Consider the following 22,892-nt stretch of genomic DNA (forward strand, 5'->3'; position numbering starts at 1 on the left):
TCAAACTGTCCCTGGAACTGGGGCCCTAACTATCGCTGTCCTGGGGGTACTCTTGGAGGTAGAGAGGCCCTTTTCTCCGACCTTGTTATGCTCCTGTTACACCAAGATCTGTCCCCTCCCCACCCGGTGAGGCAAGGGGCAGGAATGTAAGGTAAACAAGAGCCAAAGACAAAACAGAGATAACAGAAAACCTCTATCATACAAAAGCAGTAACTAACAATAGGGAGAAAGATCTGGACTAGGAGGAATAAACTAAATGAGAACAGGGACCAGGAGATAAACACACACGTACTAAAGAAAAAACACAGAAAACTAATGCAACAAATCTAGTCCAACCACTTAGCTTTAGCATACAGCACAGGAAGACAAATCTTTCACCGGCAGGGACCAAAAGGTCTGCCCGACTTTTATAGGAAGAGGTAATGACCAGATCAGAAGCAGTTGAAATGGAGCTGCATGTTTCTGACCAGCATAGAAAGGGTCGTTAACCTCTTCAGCACCAAAGGAAACTAAATCCATTTAATATAGGACACAAATCACACCATCTCTAAAGAAGACCTGTGATTCATTAATCAACGTGACCATTTAACTCCAGGGGGACGTGACACCCTCATGACAATGAGGGCTCCAAAGTTCCCCCATCTTCAATTATAAAACCCCCCACAAATACTGTTTACCTCACCCTGGAGACATATGTGCAGCTCGGCTCTGTGGAGAGTGGACTGAAGCACTGCGCAGTAAAGGGGATTTAGTGAAGTCATCGCACCTGCAAGGTCTAGATTCAGATGAAGAGGCTGATGGTTGAACAGAGAAATGCCGTCCCCCTGTACCAACTTTGTTTGAATTGTGACCTTGGGCAGGGGGATTGCAATGGGATTCCGCACCAGGCCCTCCAAACTTATCACTGTTTCCAGCCTTTTGGCTGCACTACTGGTCTACAAAATATGGCTCCAATATAAACACTAGAATTACAGGAAGATTAAGTGCACAGACTCACTGAAAACTAGCCAAAATAAAAATACAATAAAAAGTCAAAGCAAAAGACGGAGAGTACACTAAAAGCACACATAAAGGGAAATTACAACAATTAAAATAGGCATTAAAAAATAAAACATTTGTTTAGAAGTAAAAGGTTGGACGTAGTATATTAAAGGGAATATTTCACCAGGTTTTTCCCACCTCAACAAATAGCAGCATAATGTAGAGCCAGAGACCCTAATTCCAGCATTGTTCAACTTACTGGGCTGCTTGCTGCGGTTTTGATCAAATCATTTATCCATTTATTAGCAAGAGAGTATCACTAGAGGACTAGTAAACCTGCTGTCATGTAGTCCTCCATATTCATGAGCTCTGTAAAATCCCAACCCCATCACTGATTTACCACTTTCTGCCTATGCACAGTGTATAATTCAACTATCCAGACATTTGTTAGGAATCTCTCTCAGGCAAAACTAACAGGTCAAGGAAATTCTTATCATCTCTTGCTGACAACTTTATCTTCCAAAAGGTAGGGGAGAAAACAAGGGGAACTGCTACCTTGGATCTAACCCTTATAAACAGGGAGGAAATGGTTGAGGAGGTAAAAGTGGCTGGGACCCTAGGAGGTAGCGACCATGCTATTTTAGAATTTTGGATAACTAGAGGAGGAAGACCTGTGAAGACTCAGACGTTAAGCTAGATTTCAGAAAGGCAGATTTTAAGGGATTCAGAAAGAGAATTGGAGGGATCCAATGGCTGGATATCCTTAAAGACAAAAATGTCCAGGAAGGATGGGAAATTTGAAAAATGAAATTCTCAAAGCACAATTATTAACAATTCCGAAAAGAGAGGGAAGAATAGGAAGCATTTAAGGAAGCCAGGATGGATGAACACAGAACTTAAGCACATGCTAAAAAGGAAGAAAAAAATGTTTATAAAATGGAAAGAGGGAGGCATATCTAAGGAAGAATATAATGCTGTCTGCATAACCTGCAGGGCACAAATCAGATTATCTAAAGCTGACAATGAATTGAGGCTTGCAAGAGATGTCAAAAGCAATAATAAAGGATTTTGGGGATATGTCAAAAGTAAAAGAAAAGTCAAAGATGCTATAGGATTTTTACAGGATGAAAATGATGAAATGGTAAGACAGGATGTTGAGAAGGCCGAACTTTTAAATTCCTATTTTGCATCTGCTTTCCCTCAGAAAGGAAATGTAGCATCAACTGTTCTTCACTGTCCTATTAAGGGAATAGAAGAATCCAGGATATCTATAAACAGAAAGATAGTGAGGAAACACTTAGCTGACCTAAATGAATTCAAGTCTCCAGGTCCAGATGAATTACACCCCAGAGTACTGAAGGAGATAGCAGAAGAAATTTTTGAACCCCTCTCCATAATCTTTGAAAATTCTTGGAGAACAGGAGAAGTCCCAGAAGACTGGAGAAGAGCAAATGTTGTTCCTATCTTCAAAAAGGGGAAGAAGGTGGACCCAGGCAACTATAGGCCGGTGAGTCTGACTTCTATACCAGGAAAGATCTTTGAACAAATTATTAAACAACATGTATGTCAGTACCTGGATAAGAATGAAGTGATTAAACAGAGTCAGCATGGGTTTGTAACTAATAAGTCATGTCAGACTAACTTAATTTCCTTCTATGATGGAATCACTGATTGGGTGGATCAAGGAAATGCTGTAGATATAGTATATCTTGACTTCAGCAAAGCATTTGACAAAGTATCTCATACAATCCTTATTGAAAAAATGACTAAGTATGGAATGGACAAGGCAACTGTTAGGTGGATTCATAACTGGCTTAGTGATCGGACCCAAAGAGTGGTCGTAAATGGCTGCACATCCAGTTGGAAGAATGGCTCAAGTGGGGTACCACAGGGCTCTGTCCTGGGCCCTGTATTGTTCAACATCTTTATCAATGATTTAGATGAAGGAATTGAGGGTAAACTGATTAAATTTGCTGATGACACAAAGCTAGGAGGGATAGCTAATACTAGAGAAGAGAGAGAGGATTCAAAAAGATATAAATAAACTGGAGAAGTGGGCAGCAACTAACAGAATGGTTTTTAACAGGGAAAAATGCAAAGTACTACATCTGGGCAATAAAAATGAAAAAAGCATATACAGAATGGGAGGAATAGGGCTAAGCAACAGCACATGTGAAAAAGACTTGGGTATACTAATAGATCACAGACTGAATATGAGTCAACAGTGTGATGCAGCAGCAAAAAAGGCAAATGCAATTCTAGGATGTATCAACAGAAGCATACAGTCTAGATCACGTGAAGTCATTATTTCCCTCTACTCCTCTTTGGTCAGACCTCATCTGGAATATTGTGTCCAGTTTTGGGCACCACATTCTAAGAAAGACATCAAAATACTGGAGCAAGTTCAGAAAAGAGCGACCAGAATGGTGACCGGTCTGCAAACCCTGTCTTATGAGGATAGGTTGCAGGATTTGGGATTGTTTAGTTTGCAAAAGAGAAGACTGAGAGGAGACTTAAAAGCTGTCTACAAATATCTAAAGGGCTGTCACATTGTAGAAGGATCAACTTTATTCTCATTTGCACAAGGAAAGACTAGAAGCAATGGGATGAAACTGAATGGGAGGAGACACAGATTAGATATTAGAAAAAACTTTTTGACAGTTAGAGTGATCAATGAGTGGAACAAGCTGCCACGAGAAGTGGTGAGTTCTCCTTCAATGGAAGTCTTCAAACAGAGGCTGGACAGACATCTGACTGGGATGATTTAGCGAATCCTGCTTTGAGCAGGGGGTTGGACCAGATGGCCCAGGAGGTCCCTTCTAACTCTATGATTCTATGATTCTATACAGAAATCTGCCAATTAGAAGCATGGACTGGGTTATACAGAGCTCAGCATTCAGAGAACTGCTAGATCTGCAGCAAAGAAAGCTGTGATTTTAAAAAAAAAACTACAGAAAGCAGTCCAGTAAGTAACATATCGCTTGAATCAGAGTCTCTTCCCCTACATGATGTTACTCTCAGATAGTGACAGATTTCCCTTAAGAGGGATTGGCTGTGAATCGACGGTTCAGGTCTTGTGATTGGAACAATATTGCGTGTGAATAAGGGGAAGCTCTTCCATTGGAAAGTTACACTTTGCCCCAAACTATTTACTCTGGCAACCAAATGCTCATTAAGTGTTGGAGTTTAGGAAAGTGGGATCTCAGAGCATGGGAAAGACTGGTGCCGAGTGAAAGTGTACAATAAGGGATATGTTTGCTTAAAATGAATAAGCAGGAAAAAGACAAAAAAAAAAACGATGACACTAGTATCACACCCAATTCAAGAGAGAGATGGGGTCAAAGAAATCATCTGGAAAGAATAAATCGCCTAATCTTGCGGTGCTTAGCTTAAGAGATATTAAATCATGGGTTCCCGAGGAAGCGGCACTGACCACCGGCAATTTCAATAAAAGGCAATTTATTTCAGTCACAGGGTTTCTTCCGTCTCACCCATAATGCCTAGTGCTTCCCTTCCTTTTATGATGTGTGAGCCGGTAGACGTGTGCACTCTCGCGAAATGGCTGTTGCAGGTCTACGTCTGCAACCAAAATAAAGTGTGTCACGCATGCATTTCAAAGCATCCTCTGGTCATTTTCAGTCAGGCGGTGTGAATAGAGCCATATCTAGAAGCTGGCTACATTAGGTTTAGTTGGTATTTACTAAATTGCATGTTTCCTCTGCGTCATCCCGCTCACTGCACCCTTTCTCTTCGTGGCAAACCATTCCGCTGTGTTTGTTTCCTCCTGCATTCCTCAGCATTGCTGCTGCATGTTGCATCCACCTAGCCTTAGGGGGGCATGGCCGGTCTCTGCAGGAGTTTAACCCTGCCGTGTCCTACAGAGGTTCCCCAGCCTATCCCATGTTAGCAGGGCTTTTATTAGGCAGCCACGCTTTCTACTCCCTTGCCGAATGTTGGTTCCTACCCAGTTATTCCACATTTATGCCTGCCTCAGTATTCCCGGCATGTTTACCTGTCCTGCCCGATCTCTCTGCTCCTGACTCCGGCTAGGTTTTCTGATTCTGATGCACCGTCTGACTACACCTGCATCTCGCCCCTCTGTATGGCGTCCCCGCGCCTCTGAACTTCAGGTCAGCTTCTGCAGTCCCAGGCACTGTCTTGAAGTGGTAGCTGGTGACTACCGGCGGCAAAGTCTATCCTCACCACCAGAGGCTCTAGTGAATACTCGGTAGACACTTCTCTATGCCCCTCCTGGGTAAGTCTGGTCCGTGGTGCAGTGGGTCCACACCCACCAGTGTTACATTGCATAGTATGTTTGCACCATTTTGTATATTATCATAGTGGGCCTGTCGCTATAATATGCCGCCCTTAATTAGGACACAACATTCTACCAGATTTGCTTCAAGTCACACTTAAGTCAGGAAAAACAATAGTAATGACGAGACTGTGGTTAGCTAAAAGAAACCGTGTCCTAATATGTGTGTGACATGGCTGGCATAGCTGATCCCACAAAGGCGGCTGAGCAGCGAGGGCGAAATGTGCTGCAGAGCGGACTTCATGCTGATTTAGGAAATAGGTGTTGCCGATGTTCATCTTCGTTGGACTTTGCATTGAAATAAAGGTGTTTAATGTCTACATTTGGATAAATGGATTTGTCTTTTGTAGTTTGCATATTTTAATAGACTCGTGTGGATTCACAGAATACAGCGAGGCCAATAAAACTGCTAGTCTGTAACGTACTCCTCGGAACCAGTCTTATCGAGTTTATGGTAATCCTTTCATATGACCCAAAAAACATATTCCGAGTCGCAGAATACTTATGCGGTAGCAAAACTCCGAACAAGCGCGGACAGCCGGGACTTCAAAGACTCAAGTTGTGTGAAATAAGTTTTTCACCTTGTAACGATAATTCCTTATGTAATAAATGCAAATGAAATACACATTAAAGGGAAAACATCAGAGGATAACTGAGCCAAAGAAGGTGGTGTACGTGCTGGATACCGGCATGCTAAGGCTCACTGTACATATTGGTATGTGAATACATCTGGCCTATATTCTCTGCACATACACAAGAAGTAGCCATAGGGCAAGTTACCGGACGTGTCCTTTTAGCCTGTGCCGGGCCGGCATATCGCGGTATCCAGTACATTTTTACTATATAGGAAAACCTAGCATATTGCATTCTCCCGAGTAATTCCTGTACACTGTGCAGCATACTTTTTTTTAACATGTTTTTATGCAGTAGCATGTATCGACTCCTTACTTTGCAGCTATATGTCAGAAGTACAGTGGGGGAAATAAGTATTTGATCCCTTGCTGATTTTGTAAGTTTGCCCACTGACAAAGACATGAACAGTCTATAATTTTAAGGGTAGGTTAATTTTAACATTGAGAGATAGTATTTCAAAAACAAAATCCAGAAAATCACATTGTATAAATTATATACATTTATTTGCATTTTGCAGTGAGAAATAAGAATTTGATCCCCTACCAACCATTAAGAGTTCTGGCTCCTACAGACCAGTTAGACGCTCCTAATCAAATCGTTACCCGCATTAAAGACAACTGTCTTACATAGTCACCTTTATAAAAGACTCCTGTCCACAGGCTCAATCAGTCAGACTCTAATCTCTACAACATGGGCAAGACCAAAGAGCTTTATAAGGATGTCAGGGACAAGATCACAGACCTACACAAAGCTGGAATGGGCTACAAAACCATATGTAAGACGCTGGGTGAGAAGGAGACAATTGTTTGTGCAATAGTAAGAAAATGGAAGAGATACAAAATGACTGTCAATCGACATCGATCTGGGGCACCATGCAAAATCTCACCTCGTGGGGTATCCTTGATCATGAGGAAGGTGAGAGATCAGCCTAAAACTACACGGTTGGAACTTCTTAATGATCTCAAGGCAGCTGGGACCAAAGTCACCAAGAAAACCATTGGTAACACATTATACTGTAAAGGTTTACAATCCTGCAGTGCCCGCCAGATCCCCCCCTGCTCAAGAAGGCACATGTACAGGCCTGTGTGGAGTTTGCCAATGAACATGTGGATGATTCTGTGAGTGATTGGGAGAAGGTGCTGTGGTAAGATGAGACAAAAATTGATCTCTTTGGCATTAACTCAACTCGCCGTGTTTGGAGGAAAAGAAATGCTGCCTATGACCCAAAGAACACCATCCCCACTGTCAAGCATGGAGGTAGAAACATTATGCTTTGTGGATGCTTCTCTGCTAAAGGCACAGGGCTACTTCACCGCATCAATGGGAGAATGGATGGAGCCATGTACTGTAAAATCCTGAGTGACAACCTCCTTCCCTCCGCCAGGACATTACAAAAGGGGTCATGGCTGGGTCTTCCAACAAGACAACGAACCAAAACATACAGCCAAGGCAACAAAAGAATGCCACAAAAAGAAGCACATTAAGGTCATGGAGTGGTCAAACCAGTCTCCAGACCTTTGTTAGGCGTCGGGTTCCTGCTGCGGCACAACAGGAATCCAGAGCCTCACATTCTGCAGTCTCCCATTCTCCATCGACCGCAGAGGAGCTTGCTCAGCAGCTCCGTCGTTCCCGACGCTCTGCCCAGAACAGCTCTGTGGGTCTGGCTGTTGCTGCCACCTTTGGGTCAGCAATAGCAATGCAGGCTGCTCAGCAGCAAACCGCTCCAGAGGCTAAGTCCTTCCGTCGCTCCACTGAGCTTGCTCACGAGACGATCTTCCATTGGAGATTGGGAGTCACATGCACAGGTCCTTCTCCAGATTTGATTGGTCCATCTCAGGTATCTGGAAGCTTCCGGAAGGTCCTGGCTATAAAAGGTTCGCATGGCCGCTCGGCAATGCGCTAGTATAGACTCTAGTTGCTAACTGTGTGAATGATGATGGATGCATGGACTTGCAAATGACTCATTAAGATCCCCCTCCCTCTGATATTATGAGTGTGCATAGAGAACTAGTGATAGAGTCAACACCAGTCAGTGGCAAGCTACAGGCCACAATACGCATCCTCCACAGTGCTAGCGTCCGACAGTGCGCCTGCTACCGGGCATTGTTGTATAGCGGCAGTGTCTGTCGCCGCGCTGCAGTCAACAGCTCTTCTTGGCATCCGCGTTGCGACGCCAGATGCACGGTAGGTCTAGACGGACGTGGACTCTGTATCTTGGGCCAAGTCCTGTGACCATATACCATGCGTGCATTCCACTGAGTCCTGTGACGTCAACAGGCTCAGTCCTTGTATTTAACGCCTCGGCATCTCTGTGAAGGAACAGAGACCGCCCAGCACACTCTGGGTGACGTTCAACCCGCGTGCGTTATACCGCCATATAGTGCGTCTGCCATCACGTAGCAGCAGTGAAACACCTTCTGCACGGTGGACCCCGGGCAGCGAACGCACTTATTATTTATTATTTAGTGCGTTCCGCCATCCCTAACATTATACTAGCGCCAGGGACTGGATAGTAATGGCGGACCAGCAGCACCTATGGCAGTACATTCAGCAGCTGGAGGGCAAGTTGGCGGCCCTCGAGAGTTCCACCTCAGCTGCGAATGCTACAGCAGCTGCTGCCCAGGCAGTCGCGCTCAGGCAGTCGCAGAGGTTGTCTCGTGTGGGTCCACATCCACGCCTGCACCGACAATATCCCGCCTCCCGTTGCCCGATAAATTTTCTGGGGACAGCGCCACCTGGAGGGGTTTTGTGAGCCAGTGTTCTATTCAGCTCGAATTACTGGCCGCGCGATTCCCTACAGAGCGTGCTAAGGTGGGGTTTATCGTCTCCCTCCTGTCGGGCAGGGCGTTAGAATGGGCCACGCCACTGTGGGAGCGTGGTGACCCCATGGTTCTGAGCGCTGCTCAGTTTCTTAGGTCACTTAAGCAGGTCTTTTTGGGGCACCGTGTCACTCACGACACCTCTCTCCAGTTACTTGTATTAACACAGGGATCCCTGTCAGTCAGTCAGTACTCCGTCCGTTTCCAGACACTGGCTTCTGAGCAGGAGTGGCCCGATAAAACCCTCATCCCTGTGTTCTGGAGAGGTTTGGCAGAGCATGTTAAGGATGTTCTATCCACCAGGGAGGTTCCCGTAAGTCTGGAAGAGCTGATTGCCATTTCCACCCGCATTGATCTCCGTTTTTCAGAGCGCGGGCTGGAGCGTGTTCAATCCAGACGGAAGGTTAGCTTGGATCCCAACCTCTTTGAACCTCTTGAACCACCTGAGCTGGAGAGTTTACCTCCAGAGCCCTTGGAGGTGTCCCGCACCAGTCCCAAGCCGCGCCCGGCACAAAGCTCCACACATTGTTACCAGTGTCGACAGTCTGGCCACCTGGCTAACAGGTGTCCGCAGCGGTCGAAAAAACGATCGCGTCCAGTGGTAATTGGTGGGGGTCTATTTGCTATGGAGACCTTCTCCCCCAAACCGGCATTCCAAGGGACGTTAGATAGCGGTGCTTCCTCCTGGGAGGTAGAGGTCACGGTGGACTCTGGGGCAGAAGGGAATTTTATGTCCTCGGCCTTCGCCCAACAGCATGCGATAGTATAGACTCTAGTTGCTAACTGTGTGAATAATGATGGATGGATGGACTTGCAAATGACTCATTAAGATTCCCTCCTTCTGATATTACGAGTGTGCATAGGGAACTAGTGACAGAGTCAGCGCCAGTCAGTGGCAAGCTACAGGCCACAATACGCATCCTCCACAGTGCTAGCATCCGACAGTGCGCCTACTACCGGGCACTGTCGTATAGCGGCAGTGTCTGTTGCCGCGCTGCAATCAGCAGCTCTTCTTGGCGTCGGCGGTTGCGACGTCGCTTGCACGGTAGGTCTAGACGGACGTGGACTCTGTATCTTGGGCCAAGTCCTGTGACCATATACCGTGTGTGCATTCCACTAAGTCCTGTGATGTCAACAGGCTCAGTCCTTGTATTTAACGCCTCGGCATCTCTGTGAAGGAACAGAGACCACCCAGCGCACTCCGGGTGACGTTCAATCCGCGTGCGTTATACCGCCATATAGTGCGTCTGCCATTACGTAGCAGCAGTGTAACACCTTCTGCACGGTGGACCCCGGGCTGCGAATGCACTTATTATTATTTATTATTTAGTGCGTTCCGCCGTCTCTAACAACCTTAATCCCTTACGGAGGGAGTTGAAGCTCTGAGTTGCCAAGCAACAGCCTCAAAATCATAAGAATTTAGATATGATCTGCAAAGAGGAGTGGACCAAAATTCCTCCTGACATATCCGCAATCCTCCTTACATGTGGGTCGGCTATGGGCGGCTCTTTTTAGGCTGGTGAGGGCCAAAATCTATGGGCTTCGCCAGCCTGAGAATGCCAGGCCGCAGCTGTCTGCGTTTTCCTTGTCTGGTTAACAAAAATAGGGGGACTCCACACTATTTTTCTTTGGAGGGGATCCCACTATTTTTGCTAACCTTCCAAGGTAAGCAGACTGCTGCAGTCTGGTATTATCAGGCTGATAAGGTTCATGGATATTGGATCCTTACCAGCCTGAAATACCAGTCCCAGTAGTCTGCTTTACTCTGGCTGGTTAACAAATGCAGTGGGACCCCAAGATATGTTATTTTTAATTATTATTTATGTACTTCCAGCTGTGTCACAAGAGTCACCATTATTTAAATTAGTACACATGTGTAGTAAGCTGCGTTCTCGCACTAATTCGCATGTGACTAGAAAGATAATGTGGTTTTACCGCTCTAATGAAAGTATATGGGTAATTTACGTAACATAACATTACGTAACATAACGCTACATATATTGACATGCTGCGGTCTGGAAATATGCGCTGCATGTCCGTCTCTGCGGGTGAGCCGCGGGCATCGGTGCACGCATGGTAGACATGGGATTTCTTGAAATCCCATCCATTATGCTGTAACATCTGGACGCTGTGGATGTACACAGCGTCCAACCTGCAGCGTTTACTGACCGTGGGAACATAACCCAATATATCTGCAAACAGGAAATCACTTTTTTCCTTGCCACAAGCCAACTTTCAATTAGGCTGTGTGCACACGTTGCGGATTCTGCTGCGGATCCGCAGTGTATTTGGCCCTGCGGATCCGCAGCGTATTTGGCCCTGCGGATCCGCAGCAGATTCTGTTGCGGTGTACAGTACCTTTATTTTCTATAGAAATTGAAAACCACAGTGCACATGCTGTGGATTTTTCCGCGGTTTCATATCCATGTTTTACGCCTGCTCCATTGTACAGGTGTCAAACCGCAGGGGAAAACCGCAGGTTAATCCGCAGATAAAACACAGGACTTTTGACCTGAGGATTTTGCGAAATCTGCGCGGAAAAATCTGCAGCAGAATCCGCAACGTGTGCACACAGCCTTAGGTTTATTTCAAGTGACAAACAAAACGGATGCAATGAAAAAATGCAATAAAAATGCATGTAAAAAACGCATCAAAAACGCAGGTGACCTGCCAGTGACCTCAGATGCAGATTTAGTGCAGATTTCACGTGCGTCAAATCCTGAGCAAATAAGCCATTCCTGATTGTGTGCACATACCCTTAGAAGTTTCTCTGGGATTCTCCATGAATAGTAAAGCTGCAGTCCTACTGGAAGCAGGTGACAACATTTCTATATTCAGATAACCGGCATCTGAAGCATTACCCAATAGACAATACAGCCTTAGGCTACAATTACGTGAGAACTGCATGTGATATCAGAGAGGAAAACCAGGGGAATAGTTTATAAATACATTGTTCTACTTGTAACAGATCATGTGCTACAAGGCTGAATATGCACAAAAAGAACATGAAGAAAACAAGCAACATATCTAAATCACACAATCTGTCAGAAACTTGATACCTTACATGTTGCAAAATGACAGATACTAGCTTCAGGTAATATGTACAAAGCACGCAATTTCAATTCCCTGAATTAAAGTCTATAGACTGCTTTGAAAAACCATTTTAGAATATTAGCGGTTATCTTTCATTAGTGAAATTGTTTTAAGTTTCCATCAGCAATCTTCATTCGTTTTCCGACAGCATGTTATGCAGTTTGCAGCCGGATTCAAGTTTCAAATTATTCTTTCATTGGAGTGTCTCTCCTGGTAATACAGGCTGGATGTGAGGTCTGCGTATGCCCATAGAACTAATGGCTTCATTAGTTCACATATCAGCACAGCTCTGGTACTGTCCTTTTTTTCCTAACCATGTGCATTTCCCCTTATACACAGCCTGTTTTATCTGCCCTCCCAGACTGTAGATTCTTTCTCCTCTCTCCACAGCAGATCAGTGAACAACCCCACCTCTTACTGCCGCTATGTATAACTTAAAGATGCAAAGGGTAATGGGATGCTGAAAGCTGTCAGAACTGAGCAAGAGCCCTTATAGATCAGTTTCACAAGCGCACTAAGCTAGACGAAGGACTTACAGACACGCTACAACATCAAAAATGTAAAACCGAAATCATGGGCCCGAACACCTGTTGGTGTAAGTGTAATATGCAGGATGCACATTCACACTGCTGCTACTAACAGACAAACACAACCTAAAATTAAAAAACAATGAACAGATAAGCTGCAATGAGTAAATAGTCAGTAATAATTAGAGATGCGCGAACCTGAATAGTAAAGTTCGGCGTCCGTCATGCCACTGAACACGTACTTCACCAGGAAGTCTGTGTTACTGTTCGGGTTCACCCCCCTACCCCCGAACACCGGGTGTTTGTCAGGCTGTCATATGCACGACAGTGCGACAAACACTGCTTCTGACGGGATGTAATATCAATACCGCCAGTCAGGCAAAAAATGCTGAAAAAAAGGCTGAAAGACGTGAAATGCTCTGTCCAAAAAACCATGCAAAGCACAAAATACTGATGACAAAAAAAAAAACTGTGTGCATGAAATTTCTGAAATCTCATAGGCTTTGCTGGTACTGTAAAACGCAGCTGAAATTTGCATTAAAAAAAAACGCAGCAAAAACGCTCAGTGTGAACTTAGCCTAAAGGGAAACTGTCATTTCCCCAAATGCTCAACCTGCAGATATAGGGTTAATTTGCAGGTTAATAGCATTACAAATCTGTACATGTACTTTACTGAAAGCAGGGCTATCGGAAGAAAATAAAGTTACGGTAATTCCTCTCTAGAAATGCTGGCTTTCAGTCACAGGTAAGTATATAGTACGCACCGGCTGTAAGAACACCATGGCACTTTGCTTGACAGCTTGCGCTGCACAAATGCTCTGTAGGGTGAGCTGTCACTTAAAGTTTTAGGGCGAGCTTACAGCCTCCGCTCATCGTGAACAGAGCCGCTCTCACACACCTGCATGACTGAAAGCTAATATATACACACATCAATATAATTTGTGGAAATGTTCCTTTTAACTTCATGTTTGATTTTACTCCCTTATATAGCCCCATTGATAACACCGCACTTTACAGCCATCATCATTGCTGTCCCCATCAGGGATCACAATCTAAATTCCCTATCAGTATGTCTTTGGAGTGTGGGAGGAAACCGGAGTACCCGGAGGAAACACGGGGAGAACATACAAACTCCTTGCAGATGTGGTCCTTTATCGGATCTGAACAACAGCAGCGCTAATTGCTGAGTCACTGTTCTGCACATTTAGGAAACAAGTGAACAACAGAACAAAATATGAAAAGGTGTACATAGCCTGTAACTAGCAGAAACAGCAGCTTTAATAGAAAAAGGGTTTTATTAACCGCACTTACCCAATAACTATGCAAGAGATGGCCGTACCCAGAAAAGCGTATGTCAATATGGTTCCCAAATTCCGGAAGAAATGTCTCTGCAGCATAAAAGACAGTTACTTGGTTAAACTGAATAGTAACAAAATGTTTTCGTTTGATAATTGGGTCACTTGATATTCTACAGTTTGTTACAATGGTTACAACTGTGCCTTTGTTGTCATTATCAGTGGGAGCGCAGCATACACCACAGCCGGCATGTACCGCTGGTATAGAAGATGCAACGGATGAAGATTATTTGTTGGTGAAGTTACCTTTAGCTCAAAGCAAAGATTAAAAACAAACGGTTATACTCATAAAATGCTAGATGTAGGGCCAGGACAGATGAAAACATGTTTAACTATAACAGACTGGGAAGTGTCACATAGCCTCGTCTAAGGCCTCTTTCACACATCAGGTTTTCTGCTTCAGGCGCGATCCGGCGCTTTTGACTAAAACCGGATCCGTCGAAATGCAATGCCGGATCCGGTTTCCCCCCCATTGACTTGCATTAGAGCCGGATCGAGCCGGATGGCCATGCGTTTCATCCGATTTTCGCTGGATCCGGCAATGTGACGCGATCCGGCGTCTGGAAAAAACGGTGACTGTAACGTTTTTTGTATCCGTCGAAAAAGCCGGACACGCCGGATCCGGCGTGTCCGGCTTTTTCATACAATGAAAGCCTATGAGCGCCGCAATGCGCCGGATCCGGCGACAGCCGGATCCGGCGGCCGGATCCGGTTTCTTTGGTCTGAGCATGCTCAGTAGCTCTGCCCACAGGACATATATAAAAGCAAGACAATGGGACCCTCAGCCACACCCAACATGCCACCCAAGCCAAGAACCAGGAGCAGGAGAAGGCAGCAGACATCTGCAGCAGCAGCACCATCAGCACCACCCCAAATGGAGCAGCATGCTGAACAACGGGAGGGGAGTCCAGCAGCAGATGAGAGATGGTAATTATCAAATCCCCCATTCCTCCAAACTAGGGCTATGGAATATCAAGATATTCATTGGCCCTTTGTTTCTCTTTATTCAACAGCCGCCCAATAGATGCAGCAGCAGCAGCAATGGCAGCAGCAGAAACACCACCCACAGCCATGGAGTCTGGCCATGAGGAAGACAGCACATCTTCTGGGAGCCCTCCCTCGCATCGTCAGCGTTTGACGGTAAGTTTTTATTTCCAAAATCCATCATCTCTGTAATATATGTGTATTCATTGCCTTTTATTTCAAAACAGGAATCACAAGATGAAGAGGAGCTCCCAGAAGAAGAAGGAAGGGTTGGACAGACACTTGGAGTGGGCTCACAATTGGTAAGTTTTTTGCATCAAACGCAGAAACACAACATCACACTACACACAACACATAGAAAACAATGTTCTGCAGACCACACACAGCAAACAAATGCCTACATCCAAAGACATAACATTTTTTTGTTTTCTTCTCTAGTCTTCCCAATCTGGTGCTCGGCCAAGAGGTCCTCGCAGTGCCTCCCAGGGTCGTCGGCGACAGCAACGCGGCGGTCACCAGCGTGTAAGTATAAATATTTTTGCTTTGTTTTTTTTGCACTTTTTATTTCATTTCTTTTGTGGAGGCTAATTATGTTATTTTTGTCTTTTTCTTTAACAGCCTTCACAGCGTGCTCCCGACTCTGACGGTGAGGATGGAGGGATTGATGTGGACCGCCTCATCGATCTCGTCAGAGAAAGGGAGCCGCTCTGGAATATGGCTGACCGACGCCACGCTGACCTGATCGTTACCCGACGACTCTGGGAGGAAATCTGTTCGCTCCTTGTGGACCGCTGGGAGGACCTCGAAGCTCGGGCCCAGATTAAAGAGCGTAAGTATATACAGTACCGGTTGCTTGATTTAAACCAGTGTTTCCCGAACTCCAGTCCTCGTGGTCCCCACGGATCATGTGTTCAGGATTTCTATTTACTTTGGAAATCCTGAAAACATGACCCCTGGGGACCATGAGGACTGGAGTTTGGGAAACACTGATGTTGTATACTAACCACTTTGTCCTTTCTCGTTTCAGGGGAGAGAATTGTGAAGCGGTGGCGGTCTGTGAGGGATCGTTTCAAGAAGGAGTTCAATAAAGAGATGCGGGCCCCGAGTGGATCTGGAGGACGCAGGAGCAAGTACAAGTACGCACGAGCCCTGTCGTTCCTCCGGGAGACAATGCTCACCAGAAGGTAAATATTACACACCACATGTGACAAAAAAATGTTTAGATGTAACTTTTTTTTTTCAGCCAGGGCCATACCATGTCACTATTTTAATTGTTTTTTTTTCTCTTTTTCCACAGCACGGTGAGCAGCACTCGGGAGCCTGCACGATTGGACCCTTCTGAGGCGATCCCTGAGGAGACCGGCACCGAGGGAGACTTCGACCGCCCCGGTACATCTGCACCTTCCCAGCCTTCCCACACATTCGACCCATCTGTCCCATCCACCAGCACAGGAGCATCGTGGCCGCCTACATTACATGAAGCTGCTGGTGAGGAGATCGCTTTCCCTTTACCCCACCCTTCTGCCCCTGCCACCTCTAGTACACCTGCGGGTACTGGGCGGCAGCGGCAGAGGGGTCAGGAAAAGACTTATGCGCCAGAGTTCTTGCATCTGAATGCATCTTTCCAGAACTGTCTAAAAGTCTTGTCAGAGCAAATCTCCGCAGGCTATCAGCAGATCAACTCCAGCATTCTGGAGGTGAAGACACTTCTGCAAACCATGCATTCAGAAGCAAGATCTTCGCAAAACCACACCTTTTTCAGGTCTGTTGTGGAGCGCATGGAAACGCTCTCTCCTGCCCAGCAGATGCATGTAATGCATTCATGCCACGCTGCTCTCCAGCAAGTTACCTCCCAACCTCCTCCTCCCACCACAGTAGTTCCTCCACCTGCACCCCCTCCAGCCACTTTCCATCCTCCCCCTCCTATTACATCTACACCCCCTCCAGCCACTTTCCATCCTCCCCCTCCTATTACATCTACACCCCCTCCAGCCACTTTCCATCCTCCCCCTCCTATTACATACCATCCACCTCCCCAGCACCATCCACCTCCCCAGCACCATCCACCTCCCCAGCACCAGCAACCTCCCCAGCACCAGCAACCTCCCCAGCACCAGCAACCTCCCCAGTACCAGCAACCTCCCCAGTACCAGCAACCTCCCCAGTACCAGCAACCTCCCCAGTACCAGCAACCTCCCCAGTACCTGCAAACTCCCCAGTACCAGCAACCTCCCCAGTACCAGACATCTCCCCACTTCCAGCAACCTGCCCCGTACCAGACATCTCCCCACTTCCAGCAACCTGCCCCGTACCAGACATCTCCCCACTTCCAGCAACCTGCCCCGTACCAGACATCTCCCCACTTCCAGCAACCTGCCCCGTACCAAACTCCTTCCCCATACAACTTGCCATCAACATCATCTGCTCCTACAGTCCCTGCCCAACCCTCCACTCCACCACCCACCACCTCTTCTGCTTCCCACATGTCCACCCATTCTGTCGTTTTTTCCACACCTTCACCTCTAACTGTTCCTTCCCCACCACGATCCCAGTCCTCTCTCCACACTCCCAGTGTCGAAGTGTCCCGCAGCCCCTACAGCAGTATTTCCACCACACACTACACAGATTTATAATGTGTGTATTTAAATAAAAATGACCAGTTTTATGGTTTCAAAGCTTTATTAAACAAGTTTATTAAAATTTTAAAAAAGTTTACTAAAAAAAACATTTTTCAATAAAAGTTAAATTATTTTACACTGGTTGTCTGTCATTTCTTTCTGCGGCGAAAAAGGTTAAATACAGGGTATTTAAAAGGTGAAATGGTATTCTAAACTAGGTATATAACTGTGGGTAAATTTTAGCTTTTTGCCACAGTTGTGTTCCTGGTTGTGTTTGAAGCAAAGTATTTCACCTAAAAAGTTGTGTTTATTGTTGGTGATTTCATAACAATGTACACAACTTTTGTTAAAAGGTGAAATACTTTGCATAAAACACAACCAGGTACACACCTGTGGCCTAAAGCTAAAAATAGAGACCATGACAAGATAGCCAACTTTGGTTGGCAAAGGTATATACTGTTGGTACAGAAGGTACACAAGTTTGGTTGGGCACAAATCTTTCACACTCTGTCATCCTGCCAGTGTACTCTGCCTTGAGGTGACATAAAGTATAGTGCAAAATTGTCCCTCATTACTGAAACCGTCACAGAACTTCTAGTGGTAATGTCATGGTAATCTTGCAAGGTGGTTTCTTCAGAGGTGTCCTCAATGGAAATGGGTTCCTTGCAGATAACAAAATTGTGGAGTACCACGCACGCTTTGATCACCTCGTCCACAGTTTCTGTCTTGAGGTTGATCGCAGTCAATAGGACCCGCCATTTGGCTGTCAGAATACCAAAGGTACATTCAACCATTCTTCTTGCTCTTGTGAGGCGGTAATTAAAAATGCGTTTTGGTCTTGTCAATCCTCTGCTAGAGTACGGTTTCAAAAGGTGTTCTGACAGCTGGAAGGCTTCATCCCCTACACAGACAAATGGCATAGGTGGACCAGATGTTTGCGGCAGCGGTCTAGGTGGTGGGAACTGGAAGGTGTTTCCATACAGTTTACGCCCCATGGCAGACAGTTTGAAAACTTGAGAGTCATTGGAGCGGCCATAGGCCCCAATATCAACCGTAATAAATTTGTATTCCGCGTCAGCGATGGCCATGAGGACAATTGAAAAATATTTCTTGTAATTGAAATATTCCGATCCCGATCCAGCTGGCTTTACAATGCGGATGTTTCCCGTCCACAGAGCCCAAGCAGTTGGGAAACTGACATATCTGTTGAAACTTGTCAGCAATTTCAATCCACCTCTCTGTTGTGGGCTCTGGTAAAAACTCTTCAGCTAAGGAGTCCCACAGTGCACGGCATGTGTACTTCACTATTCCAGATATGGTGGAAATCCCGAGTCTGTACTGGAAATGCAGTGACGAAAGGGATTCTCCAGTTGCAAGAAATCTGTGGGGAATTAAAAAACAATAAATTAGTTTTAAATCACAGCATTACATACCAAAACTGAGCTATAACACTTGGAGATACAAACTACCACCAACAAGATTGCAGTGAAAGTGTGCTCTGATGCGATCACATCCAATAAATGTGGCTTACCTTAAAGTCACCATCAGACGCTCTGTGGGTGAAACAGAGAAGCGGCAATAGGTGTCCGCTTTTCTTATGAGGTGTGCAATGCGCTCCACCAAGTAATCAAAATTCTCCATTTTCATCCTAACATATCCAAAAAATGTATCCGGGTTTCGTCGAAGGTCCATGCAGAGTGTAGAATAGACCCCACGCGTCATTCTCTTGGCTGTGATGGGGTGGATCCACAAACGTCGTCTACGATGCCTGATGCGCTGCTGTCTCGCTCTCTCCTTCTCCAGAACAATCACCCTCAAACGATTCGCCTCCGCTATAAAATCCGCCAAATTCTTCAAAATATTTCCAATGACAACATCCATCTTCGCCAGTAACTTGCTCTTCTCTCCAACCTGCACTTTCTCCTCTACAACCTGTCAAAGAAGGGCTGTAGGAACATGCTATATATAGTTTTCCAGTAGCCAATCCCGTTCGGAAGGCCACAAGGGTCAATTTTAAAAACCGGATCCGGCGTAATCCGTCGAAAAACGGATGAACCGGATGAGACGGATCCGGTTTTGTCTGTCAAGAAAAGGACGGATCCGGCAGAAAACCGGATCCGTCACATCCGGTTTTACTAAACATTTGCCGGATCCGGCGTTCCGGCACGACGCCGGATCGCGCCTGATGCCGAAAACCTGAAGTGTGAAAGTAGCCTAAGGGTACGCGCCCACAATCAGGCACTGCTGCGGGTTTGACGCTGTGTATTTATGCAGCATTAAAACCACAGTGGCCAGCTGTGACAGCACAGAGGATGAGATTTCAAGAAATACGCAGGTCTTTTGGCAGGTGACATGAAATGGGCCAATCCATCATCTGGAAGCTTAGACATGCTAATTAGCTCAAAAAGCGCTCCAAACATCCAGGAAGTACACCTCCACGGGAGTAAAGCATCATGGCACCCTACTACCTCAATGTGGAGATGCTTATTGTATTACTGCAGGAGCGGCCAGAAATCTGGGACCAACTTAAAAATTCAAACACAGATGAAAAAAAGAAACACAAGACAGATTTCTCCAACCCAGGTATCATTTTAATCAGTGTAAGGCCTCTTTCACACATCAGTTTTTTGCCTTCAGGTGCGATCCGGCTTTTTTTTGTAAAACTGGATCCGGCAAAATGCAATGCCGGATCCAGTTTTTCCCCATTGACTTGCATTAGCGCCGGATCGTGCCGGATGGCATTGCGTTTCATCCGTTTTTTGCCGGATCCGGCAACTTGTCTCATTCCGGCGTCTGGAAAAAACGGCTACTGTAACGTTTTTTGTCTCCGGCGAAAAAGCCGGAAGCGCCGGATCCGGCGCTTCCAGCTTTTTGCTACAATGAAAGTCTATGGGCGCCGGAATGCGCCGGATCCAGAAAAAGACGGATCCAGCCACCGGATCCGTTTTTTTTAAGTCTGCGCATGCTCAGATCCAATTGGCCAGCCCCCAGGAACAGATATAACCTGCTAGACGGATCCAGCAAAAAAACGGATCCGTTTCTACAGTTCTTCAAAATTTTTGCCGGATCCGATTTTTCTAAAAATAGCCGGATCCTGCCTGACGGCAAAAAACTGATGTGTGAAAGTAGCCTAACAGCGCCAACCTGACATTGTTGGCTCTTACGGGACGAAGTAGGGTATTAGTCCAGTGGTTCTGATGAGATGATGTGGGATATTAGTGGTAGTAGTCCAGTGGCTCTGGCTGACAGGATGATGTGGGATATTAGGGGTAGTAGTCCAGTGGCTCTTGGGATATTAGGGGTAGTAATCTGGTGTCTCTGACGGGATGATGTGGGATATTAGGGGTAGTAGTCGGGTGGCTCTGGCTGACGGGATGATGTGGGATATTAGGCCGGGGTCACACTAGAGTGAAATACGGACGAGTGAGAGGCGTTAAAACCACGCATTACTCACGGACAAAAGAATCTCTATGGTTCAGCTCCCAACAGCCGTATATTTCTCGTCCATATTCTACGGTCCGTGCCAATCGCAGCATGCTGCGATTGTCAGGATACTACGCCCGTAGTACGCCAATGCAAGTCTATGGGTGCGCAAAAAATACGGCGTACACACGGACCACACGTGTGACTTGCGAGAAATACGCAGGTCTTTTGGCAGGTGACATGAAATGGGCCAATCCATCATCAGGAAGCTTAGACATGCTAATTAGCTCAAAAAGAGCTACAGACATCCAGGAAGTACGCCTCCACGGAGTACATCAGCGTCATGGTACCATATTTCCTCAATGTGGAGATGCTTATTGTATTACTGCAGGAGCGGCCAGAAATCTGGGACCAACGTGATGCCCATTATGCCAACCGGGCAAGAAAGGAGGCGTCATGGAGGCACATATGTCGCCAGATGTTCCACGATTTTGGTGATCAGCCACGTGAGGAGCAGCAGCAAATGAGTAAGTACAACCCAAAAAGTGTTTAAAATTGCCTCACATCAAAAAAGGCATTTAGAATCAGGCCCCCCCCCTTCCTTTGCTTGGCCTTTTTGCCTCATGAGGCGTGTAGATTTTTATGTGATCCATTGTTTTACACTGACATAATTTGGCCCAGGCTACAAGCTCCTCATCCTCCTAGCCAACCAAGTTATTAAGTGTAGTTACTTGATCCCTGAACTATTGTGACCCTGTGTATCTGGGCTGGATACCTCAATTATATATGCCACCCTGGGTAGAAAGTACACCCTAGAAAGTCACATGCCTAGGCTACTTGTAGCAAATTTGAGCTAGCAAATATGTGAAATTTAGAATATTTTCTGTCACATTGCAGTGGAAGATGTGATGAGACTCTGGCGCAGCATCCGCGACCAATACAGGCGGGAACGTCAGCAGCGGTCCAGGAGTGGTGATGCGGGCCACATAAAGAGGAAATATATCTATTATGATCGCCTCTCCTTCCTCGCTCCTATTCTGGATCTGAGACTGTAAGTAGATACCTCACACCACATTACACAGATACTTTACAGGGCCACAAAAATGTCTTTCATTTTGGCTCTATTTTATTTCATAACAGAACTCAGTCCAACCTTACGGAGAAAGAAACTGGCTCAGATACCAATCCCATCATAGATCCTGGGGCTGTAGGGGAAGAGGTGGCTAGCCCATCTTCTCACCCTCAAAGAAGCATGTTGAAGATTCCTCTCCGGAAGACCCAGTGCCTGCACTACAAACCCCACCACCAGGACCACATCCACAAGTAGGACCGTCTGCTGCTGCACCATCCGCCATACAGGAGGAGCAGGGCAACAACAGCAGCAGCCCAACTGCCCAGATCCAGGGCTCCCCACAGCCTGCTGGACTATCCCGGCGAGGAAGAAGGTGCCAGATCCCTGCCCAAGATACCCGTACCAATGTTGACACAGGGGTACTGAACTATCTGGCTAGAGTCAATAATGATGATGGCGAGGAGGCGTACTCACGCAGCCTGGCCCGTTATCTTGGGCCCTTTCCCGTGAGGTGAGGCCACATATTCGAGGATGTTTTCAGATCCTGCTTGATGCAAGTACACACCCCAATACCTCATATGAGTTATTTGAATATCTGGAGAGGTGGCAGCTTTCCCCAAGGAATCTGATGCGCCTTAGACACCCCACACACATGCTTGCTCAAGCAGGCTCTGAGGATCCTCAAATACGTGGGCCTACACCTCAACCCCTTCCTCCCCCTACCCAACCTTTCCCACAGCAGCCACATACAGTGGGGCAAAAAAGTATTTAGTCAGTCAGCAATAGTGCAAGTTCCACCACTTAAAAAGATGAGAGGCGTCTGTAATTTACATCATAGGTAGACCTCAACTATGGGAGACAAACTGAGAAAAAAAAATCCAGAAAATCACATTGTCTGTTTTTTTTTCATTTTATTTGCATATTATGGTGGAAAATAAGTATTTGGTCAGAAACAAAATTTCATCTCAATACTTTGTGATATATCCTTTGTTGGCAATGACAGAGGTGAAACGTTTTCTGTAAGTCTTCACAAGGTTGCCACACACTGTTGTTGGTATGTTGGCCCATTCCT

At 46.0% G+C, this 22,892-nt stretch overlaps 1 protein-coding gene across 1 annotated transcript in view; it reads right to left on the reverse strand.

Moving 5' to 3' along the window:
- The window catches only part of SLC9A9 (solute carrier family 9 member A9), a 1,175,932-nt gene that overhangs the window by 1,091,313 nt on the left and 61,727 nt on the right, over window positions 1–22,892 (reverse strand). Inside the window, exon 4 of the mRNA XM_073579113.1 lies at window positions 13,680–13,756. Coding sequence (XP_073435214.1) covers window positions 13,680–13,756 — 77 coding nt within the window. The remainder of the gene's footprint in view (window positions 1–13,679; window positions 13,757–22,892) is intronic.

Source organism: Dendrobates tinctorius, unplaced genomic scaffold (assembly GCF_039654945.1).
Source record: "Dendrobates tinctorius isolate UK_male_01 unplaced genomic scaffold, ASM3965494v1 ptg000060l, whole genome shotgun sequence".
Classification (NCBI taxonomy): domain Eukaryota; kingdom Metazoa; phylum Chordata; class Amphibia; order Anura; family Dendrobatidae; genus Dendrobates; species Dendrobates tinctorius.